This window comes from Asparagus officinalis, chromosome 6 (assembly GCF_001876935.1).
Source record: "Asparagus officinalis chromosome 6, Aspof.V1, whole genome shotgun sequence".
NCBI lineage: Eukaryota > Viridiplantae > Streptophyta > Magnoliopsida > Asparagales > Asparagaceae > Asparagus > Asparagus officinalis.
In genome coordinates, this window is record NC_033799.1 from 18,883,979 (window position 1) to 18,893,644 (window position 9,666).

The window sequence follows — 9,666 nt, forward strand, 5'->3', positions numbered from 1 at the left end:
CTTAATAGATATTGAGCTACATATAACTATCTGCCTTATTTTTCTTGTTCATATTGAAGGTATATTATTGTTGCTATCTTAATTAGTTTTTCAATGATTGGGTGGTATGCAGATACATTGTACCTAACCTCTAAGTAAATTAGCCTATTTGCTTGTTGCTAATCAATAAATAAAAAATATCATGTAGTTCCAATTTATGTTGTTGGAACTCTTTAATTTGAACGCAACAGTATATTTGACCTACTTTGCTTATGCAAGAGCTTTTCTGTGTTACAACATTCAACCAAACATGTTGTAATTTGGATGTAGTTCGAGCAACATGGGCTCCAACTACTTCTATCAAAACATTAACACACCATAAAGTTTGAAATTAAAGCAAGAGAGCAGAGTATCAATTTAGATATCAGTACTTACAGACATATAGTGGCAGGGCCCAGTAAAAGTATCACGCTGGCCAGAAGAACTTGCCAGTATCACACTCACACCGAAATCAGATATCTTGACTTCCCCTGTGTGTTTTATTAGTATGTTCGATGGTTTCAAGTCTCGATGAATAATGTGCTTCTCATGGTGGAGATAGATTAAACCCTTGAGCACCTGAACAAAGAATGTGGCCTTCTGTTAATGGAATAGTGAAGGAATGGATCGCTCACCAAGATTGAAGTTCTACAAATCAACACTAGCCTGTTTACAAATTGCAGAAAGATATGCCTCTGGAATCGACTTGACTTTCGCTAGAAAATCAGCGAGAGAACCACCATCCATGTATTCTAAAACTATCGATATAACACCGTTATCATAAAATGACTGATAGCATACAACAACAAAGGGGCTCTGTGATGAAAGGTTTATCCTCAATTCTTGTGCAATCTGTCTGCATATATCCTCTTGGATATTCATTTGAATAACCTACATATCAAGCGTTATTTAGAACTCCATTAGAAGAAGACTAGGCAGATAAAATATAATTGTTTTGAGGGACACATAAAATATAATTAATAAGATATTTATGACACAATTCTACAAGACATGATACTGAAACAAGCCTATACTTGCTTGTTGTACTCTTTTTACCAGGTACTTAAATTGTAATATCTAACTTTGTCAAATATCGATTGTCTTGTGTTTGCCTCTAATTTCCGCACATTTTAGTATCATAAGTAAGCACAACTATTCAGAACAGAACTCTTTTATCCCCAGGCAGCTACTTAAATTCTCACTGGGGCCTAAGACAAAACAGGCTTTGGCTAATTCATAGTACAGAGTGAACTATCAATGCATCAAGCAACCAACAAATTTATCACCAACAATTAACTAACATCATCAAGTGCTAAATTGTTTCGGCAGTGCCCTATCCACCTAATAGGCTAGATCAAGCAATTTGATAATCTTGATGACTAAATATCTCTTGATGATTGATGTGTTGTGCATTACAAGAAGTTTATTTTTATTTTACTAATGTTGTACATTATTGAAAGTTTTGTTTTAGTCAAGATATGCAAAATAAGAAAGAAACGCTCCTCGGAAGATCAAATTATTCTTGTAGATCTTTTATAAGAATCTTCAATGAGTGTGTTGAGTATAAATTATAACCCTCAACTCTCACCATAGTTCTGGAGTTTTGGTATTGTGGAAAGCAACCCAAGTTCATATTCCATGTGTCCAAATTTAAAGCGCATTAAAAAAAAAGATATTGTCGTGTGCGTCCAGGTTTCAATCCATCGAATGGGTTCTTAACTTGAAAACACGACAGAGTACAAAATTGTAACCCTTAACCATCACCAAAACTTCAGAGTTGTGGAATGGTCCTTTGATATAGCGTCTATCGCAGCCTTACTGTTCAAAACGAACACAAATATGGTATGATTGAGATGTGAGAATATTAAGACACAATAAAATACAGGTCTGAAAAGTAGCATAAATTCTTATGAACAAACTTATATATGTCAGCGAAGCAATACCTTGAGAGCAAAAAATTGACCTGTCCACTTGTGTCGAACCAGCTGTACAATTCCACCACTTCCCTTTCCTATCACTTTAACAATGTCCATATCAACTAAAGCCAACTGATCGTCCAACGGGTTGATAAGAGGCCGCTGCAGGAAATCAAGCATTAATTGGATCATAGAAAAGAACAACATTACATAAATACATAGATTAAGTCACAGCAATGCCATTAAGACCATTTACAATCACTGCAAGAACGGTTCTTCCCTCAGCAGCCTATTCTTTCACAAGAACAATCAAACTGACCTCGAGAATTGCAGCCATAAAATTGGCTGCAACCTCTTGGTGATTTTCGATTGGAGCCAGACTTGTTAGTGATTTTAGTTCAGGCTCCGGCTCGTTGATAAGAAGGTGGATGAGCAAATCTCGAATTTGCTTAGGATTTTTTCATTGCAATAATACAAATCAGTGATCAGAGGCTTTAGTGCCACAAATGGGGGAACATCTTCACCAAATATCTACATGGATATGATATACGAAGAATATGTGACAACAAAGTCCAGACTCATTTAGCAGATTTCATGCATCAATCTGCCAGTATAGATTGAGATGGCTAAATTGCAGATAACCCCACAATAGAGAGATAGGTGCTAATAAATTTGTTGAGAAGTAATAAGTGCTGCAGAAAGAATAGATGAGGAGATTATTTGACATATATCCTAATATGGTAATCAAGTATCTAGGTGATCTTACACAAATACATATAGGTTAAGTCAAAGAAAAATCTCAGTTTTATGCAGAATTTTTGTGAAAGTGATTTGAATGTCCAAAATCTAATCTTGTGGCGCTATCAAAAATCCATCATGACAGCCTCCTCAAAGTCCAAGATTGTGGCCATATGCATTAGGAGTCAAAGAAAGTGACTCTTTGGCCACGTGAAAATGTGATAATGATTGCTTTAATTGTTAACAATTGTGTCTAGCCTCATAATTCTCTTCATAGCCCATCTATTCATCATTAGCCTATCTATTCACCGACGGAGACTTATCATTCCATCAACAGTGTTGAGAGGCTAAAAATTGCCTCAACAAGCATGGTGAAATATTATCAGGACAGAGAAAAAGAAAGAGAGGCGTTAGAGTGAAGAAAGAGACAGAGAGAGTTATTTCCTTTCTTTGTGTGATTCTCTTGTGGGGTTGAGTGAGATTACAGAGTAATTTCTTTTGTAATCTTCTCTTTTATGATTAGTAAATTCCTCTGCTATTCTTGCCCTTAGATGTAGGTTATACTGACCGAACTATGTTAAATAATTGTGTGTTGTTCAGTCTCTATTGTGCTTACATAGTACTGTATTATTATCCACTTTGTATAGATATCTTCTGTGTTTGTGAAGCCCCCTGCTGTAACAAACTGATATCAAAGCTTCAGTTTTATTCTTGTGGGCTTCAAGTTGTCTTCTATAAAATACATAGTGGAGAAGTTCGACGGGGGGAAACAATTTTAGTTTGTGAATAGTCGAAATAAGGGCTCTCCTAGTACAACAAGGATTGTTCAAAGTCTTGTCCAGAAAAAATACGTTGTCAAAATTCATACCCAATGATGAGAAAGAAGAGCAAAATATGAAGACATGTAGTGCCATACAACTCTGTTTAGTTGACGAGGTCTTGTAGGAGGTTGCCGATGAAGATACCGCCGCTGGTCTGTGGCTCAAATTAGAAAGTTTGTACATGATGAAATCTCTAACTAACAAGCTTTTCTTGAAACAATACCTCTTCAACCTTCGTATGAATGAATGTATGAGAATTAAAGACCACTTAAACGAACTTAACGGTATTCTTTTGGACTTAAAGAATATTAATGTTAAAATTGATGAAGAAAATCAAGCCCTTATTTTATTATGTTCGTTACCTCACTCCTTTGAGAATTTTGTTAATAACATGTTATATGGTAGAGATACACTTTCTTTGGAGAATGTCAAATCAACCTTACATTCGAAAGAATTGAGGCAAACTAGGAGGAAAGGATCAAGCTGAAGCCTTGTTCATCCATGGTCGTCCTGAAAAGGGTGTCGGTGATAAAGGTAAATTTAGAAACATGTCTAGATCAAAGTCAAGGACAAGAAAAAATGTTAAATGTTATTACCGTCACCAATTTGGGCATGTAAAACCTAATTGTCCAGCGCTCAAAGTAAATGATGATTCTCAATCGAAATCTTAGGAGATAAAACCTTCAATTGCCACTGTAACTGAAGAGTCTCCTAGTTCACACGAAGCTCTTTCAGTTAGTGTTAATACTCGTTTACAAGATGAGTGGGTTCTTGACTCGGGTTGTTCCTACCATATGCGTCCTCGTAATGATTGGTTTGTCACATATTAGTCTATTGATGGCGGGAATGTCTTATTGGGAAATAACATGCATTGTAAGACTGTTAGTATCAAGTCAATTAAGATTAGAACACATGATAATATTGTTAGAACATTGAGTAATATCCAATATATAGAGAGAGCTCGATGCATGCTCTCTAATGACGGTTTGTCAAAAGACTTTTGGTCTAAGGCAGTCAATACAGCATGCTATTTAATAAATAGATCTCCTTCTACAGCAATTGATTTTAAGACTCTAAAAGAGGTATGATCTGGTGTCTCTGCTAATTACTCCTATGTAAGAGTATTTGGTTGGTTTGCTTATTTTCATATTAATGATAGTAAGCTTGAACCTAGAGTAGAAAAGCTATCTTTCTAAGATATGCTACTGAAGTGAAGGGATATAGATTGTAGTGCTCTAATCTTAAGTCACCTAAATTTGTTATTAACAAGGATGTTACTTTTAATGAGAAATCTATGTTTCACTTGAGAAAGGAGTTTGTTATTGATACTATAGGTACTGCAAAGGAGTCTAGCAAGCAGGTGGACTTAGGGAACTCCACTTCAAAGGAAGTGTTTGAGGGCGCTTATGTTGAATCAGTTGATACTGCTAAATGTTCAACTTCAGATGCTAATACACGGAAAGAGAAACAATACAATATTGGCACTAAGAGAGCAAAAAGGTAGATCAAACCTCCTTAACGATATGCAGATTTGGTTGTTTACACTTTGAGCATAGCAGAATCAATTAAAATTCTAGAACCTTCTTCCTACAAGAAGACTATTAGTGACAGTGAGGCTGCAAATTAGACCGTTGCAATGACTGAAGAGATTGAGCATTTCACAAGAACTAGACATTAAAGTTAGTGGAGACACCAAGGGGATAAAAAATCGTTGGCTGTAAATGAGTCTTCAAGAAGAAAAAAGAACTCTGGATACATATTCTATAAGATACAAGGCACGCTTGGTAGCTAAAGGCAACAATCAGACTGAAGGGGTAGACTTCGATGAAATATTCTCTCCAGTTGTAAACCACACCTCAATCCACGTGTTACTTGTTATGATTTCTCATTTTAATTTAGAGCTTGAGAAACTTGGTGTGAAGATGGATTGTCTACATGGCGAGCTTGATGAAGCAGATTTTTATGCATCAACAAGAGGGGTTCGTTGTTGAAAGTAAAGAAGATCATGTGTGCATGTTAAAAAAACTATTTATGGGTTGAAACAATTTTCAAGGCAGTAATATTTAAGATTTGCTACTTTCATGTTTGAGCATAGTTACTCTACAAGTAAATATAATAGTTGTGTTTATCATAAAAAACTTAATGATGATTCTTTTACATATCTAATTTTGTATGTTGACATATTTATTACAGCCAAAGATATGTTAGAAATCAACGACAATTCAAGTATGAGTTTAAGATAAAAGACTTAGGAGCAGCGAAGAAGATTCTGGGGATGGAGATCTATAGGAATATACAAGAAGAAAATTTATTTCTATGTCAGGAGAAATACATCAAGAAGGTGTTGAAGAGATTTGGTATGCTTGATGCCAAGATTGTGAAGACTCCACTTGCTGCTCATTTTCGTCTTTCAGCAGATTTATCACCTCAGACTGAAGAGGAGCAGTACATGTCTTGTGTTTCTTATGCCGGTGCAATAGGAAGTATTATGTATGATATGGTCTACACTCATCTAAATATTTTACATACAGCCAGTGTTGTGAGTCGGTATATGGATAAGTCTGAAAAGGTCTATTGGCAGGTTGTGAAATGGATATTTAGATATTTGAGAGAATCTGATAATATTGATTTATATTTTTTTCAAGAAGGCAAATTCAGATTATAGTATACTTAGCTATTCAGATTCAGATAATGCGGGTGATTTGGATAAGAGACGATCTCTAACATATTATGTATTCACTCTTTTAGGTAGTGTCATTAGTTAGAAGATGACTTCACGGTCAACAGTTGTTTTGTCTATCACAGAGGTAGAGTATATAGTAGTGACAAAAACAATGAAAGAAGCTATTTGATTGAGAGGTTTGGCTGAAGATCTCGACTTACACTAAGATGTTACTATGGTGTTTTGTGACAGTCAAAGTGATATAGATTAGACAAAACATTAGATGTATCATAAAAGAACAAAGTATATAAATGTCAGGTATCATTTTATTAAAGAAATTAAAGTTATAAAGATTGAGAAATTTGATACTGCAGACAACCCGACAGATATGATGATGTGATGATGAAGCCCGTGCCTTCGTGCAAGTTCGAGCACTACCTCGAACAACTTGGAGTTCAACACATCGGAGGTTAAGCCCGTCAAGGACTTCTGGCGAGACATTAAGAGTGAAGAGAAGAATTATCACATTCAAGTCAAGATGAAAATTTGTAAAAGTGACTTAAATGTCCGAAGTCCAATCCTGCGACGCAATCAAAAGTCCATCATGATGACGCCCCCAAAGTCCAAGATCGTGGCCATATGCATTAAGAGTTGAAGAAAGTGACGGTTTGGCTATGTGAAAATGTGATTCTGATTGCTTTAATGTCAACATCTGTGTCTAGCCTCAAAATCTTCTTCATAGCCCATCTATTCATCATTAGCTTAACTATTCACCGACAAAGACTCATCATTCCATCAATAGTGTTGAGAGGTTATAAATTGCCTCAAAATACATGGTAAAAGATTATCGAGACAGCGAAAAAGAAAGAGAAGAGTTAAGAGGGAAGAGAGAGACATGGAGAGAGTTATTTTCTTTATTTCCGTGACTCTGTGATGGGGTTGAATGAGATTATAGAGTGAACTTCTTTATAATCTTCTCTTTTATAATTGGTAAATTCCTCTGCTGCTCTCGTCCGTAGATGTAGGTTATACTAACCAAACCACGTTAAATCCTTGTGTGTCATTCACTGTGTCAACTGTGCTTACATAGTACTGTACTATTATCCACTTTGTATAGGCATCTTCTGTGTCGGTGAAGCCCCTTGCTGCAACAAATGGTTATAATGCACATCAGTGGTAAAAAGTGAAGACTTTGTGATGAATACATGAACACATAGATTTCTGTATGAATTTGCTAAGGGAAGTTCTCGCTTTCTCAATTCCTGGGAAACGTATGTGACCAAGTAGGAGAAGCTCTCCTTTTTCCTAGCTTGGTACTTCAAGAGAGGCATTCTTTCACCCGGAATACCTAGTCCTTATAATATAGAAGCATTGGGCATCCCGTTCCATCAGTAGTATTGAGTTAATGTAAGACACTACCTGTCTATGGCTAGTCTTACACTCTGTGATGAATTAGTAACTTATGGCGCTGTGCAGAGGGAGATCACTTCCCAGCTTATTACTAGCACACTGAAAGGGGAATCCACATATTCATTGCCAAGTCCATTCTTTTGAGATTCAAAAGGAAGTGTCTCGAAGAGGATCTCTCTGTCTCTCTCCCAAAACAAGGCTGTAGCGACTCGCTTTGGGCGAGCCCTATCATCTGCAGAAGCGAAACTAGTGGTGGGTAAAAACGTAGCATATTTAACATGGAATCTAACCTATCAACAGAAGCAACATTGTCTAATTCATTTCCCACAGGGATCAACAAGATTGTACTCTCCTTCCCATCTTTGAAAGCAAAATTTTGGTAATCTGCTATCGGATAATCAGCTATTGTCAAAGCTTTTGGATGGGAAAGTGACCATAGCAGTGCGTGCAGGATTCAATTGATTCGCTGCCTTCACCTATCCTGAAAGTCCTATAAATGAAGACTCAGGCCTGTTTCAATGAAAACCTCGATGAAAGCCCACGGAAGGGCCAGAGCAAGACAAGCATACCCATCACCAAAGCAAGCCCAAGTCCATGCAAGAAGTCCGGCTGGATCTGTCTCAATTCAAAGACCGTCGAGGGCACATGAAATCATGCGAAGGATCCAAGCCCCCATCCAAAAGATGTTCAGCGGTCTAAACCCAAGTAGTTGTGGCCCATGATCCAGAGGACCTGCAACCAGTCAATCATGCTATCCTTACCTTCCAACCAATTACATTTTGCCTCCCTTGACTAGCACCGTCGGCCCTCTTTATTTCAATCTCATCGTTAGTCTCCTAAGAATCAAAATTTTCTTTGCACTTCTGCCATCTTATTTTGAAGCTTGACAATTATACGCTCATATTTGCTCCCGAAAAAAGGTAAGAATTTCTTGCCTGTTTCTCGGGCTCTTTCTTGAGATTTGAATTTGAAGCTTCGTAAAGCAAACTCTTTAATAAAGTTAGGTTTAGACACTAATGTATTCAAAACCTAAAAAATTTCCTACATTTTCTTCCTTTCAACTTCTAAAACATGTGAATTTTAAGAAAAATCCAATGAGGGCTCAGGGTTTATGATATCTCCTCTTACCTCTCCCTCTTCGCCATGGGAAACAATCCGAAGCCCGTCCTTGTTCACCAGCAAATCTCCAGCCTTGAAAGTCCCACTCTGAGTCCTAACAAAAAAACAACTCAAAATTTAAAAAATGTAGAAAAAAAATAGAAAAAATAATACGAGAAAAAAGGAAGAAGAAAAGAAAATTACAGGAATTTCTCGATGGAGGTCTCACGAGGGGGGAGAGCGAGCTGGAAGGGCTTAGGGTTTGGCCGGCCCCTTCTCATCTCGGCCTGACCTCTGCTAGGGTTCCATTTGAGAAGTTTGGGAGTCCTCGGCGATTAAAAGGGGCAACTTTTTGCCGGGGACTTTGAATTTTACGCGGAAATTTGAGGTCAACGTCTGGACACGGGGGGGCTGAAAGTAGGTGCTACTGTGGAACTAGCTTTCCAGTTTCCACCACGTGCCGTTCACATCTATGCTTGGTGGGTTTCGATATTTGTCCCCCAAATCTTCTATAGTTTGAAATTAGCTCCCCAGATTTTCATACTTCAAAATTAGTACCCCAACTGTTTAGTTATTTTGCAATTAGTCCACCACATCTTCATATTATTAACTTAGTCCCTCAAATCTTCTAAGTGTTTTAATAATAGTCCCTCTAGTTAGCACTATATTGAAAGATTCGGAATACTTAACACATTTAGGGGTTGAATTTTAAAATATGATGATTTAGGGGACTAATTCAAAATACTTAAAGAAAATCTTTGAAAAGTCACACAACTTTTCGTCGACCCCACTAATTCGATTCAATAATAACTTAAACCATGAACTATCTCAATATTCTTCCCATTAATATCCATCACTTGCATATGACTCACCTCTTCATGTAACTTGTCATCAATCTCATTTCTTTTCAAAGGCAATGGCCCATGAGTATTGGTTTAGCATTAATATTTGACCAATCACTACCATAAAAAAGACATGAACGCCAATAAAATTTTAGGTATAA

General features: G+C 36.9%; 1 protein-coding gene across 2 annotated transcripts in view; it reads right to left on the minus strand.

Annotated features, from left to right (window-relative positions):
• Window positions 1-9,077, minus strand: part of LOC109844506 (mitogen-activated protein kinase kinase 2-like) — a 30,421-nt gene extending 21,344 nt beyond the window's left edge. Inside the window, exons 1-5 of one of the 2 annotated variants that reach the window (XM_020413560.1) lie at window positions 8,868-9,077; window positions 8,694-8,778; window positions 1,962-2,096; window positions 685-909; window positions 415-597 (exon numbers count right to left, since the gene is read on the minus strand). In XM_020413560.1, the coding sequence (XP_020269149.1) occupies window positions 415-597; window positions 685-909; window positions 1,962-2,096; window positions 8,694-8,778; window positions 8,868-8,944 (705 nt within the window). In that variant the 5' untranslated portion in view covers window positions 8,945-9,077. The remainder of the gene's footprint in view (window positions 1-414; window positions 598-684; window positions 910-1,961; window positions 2,097-8,693; window positions 8,779-8,867) is intronic. The other variant, XM_020413561.1, reaches the window with a different exon arrangement.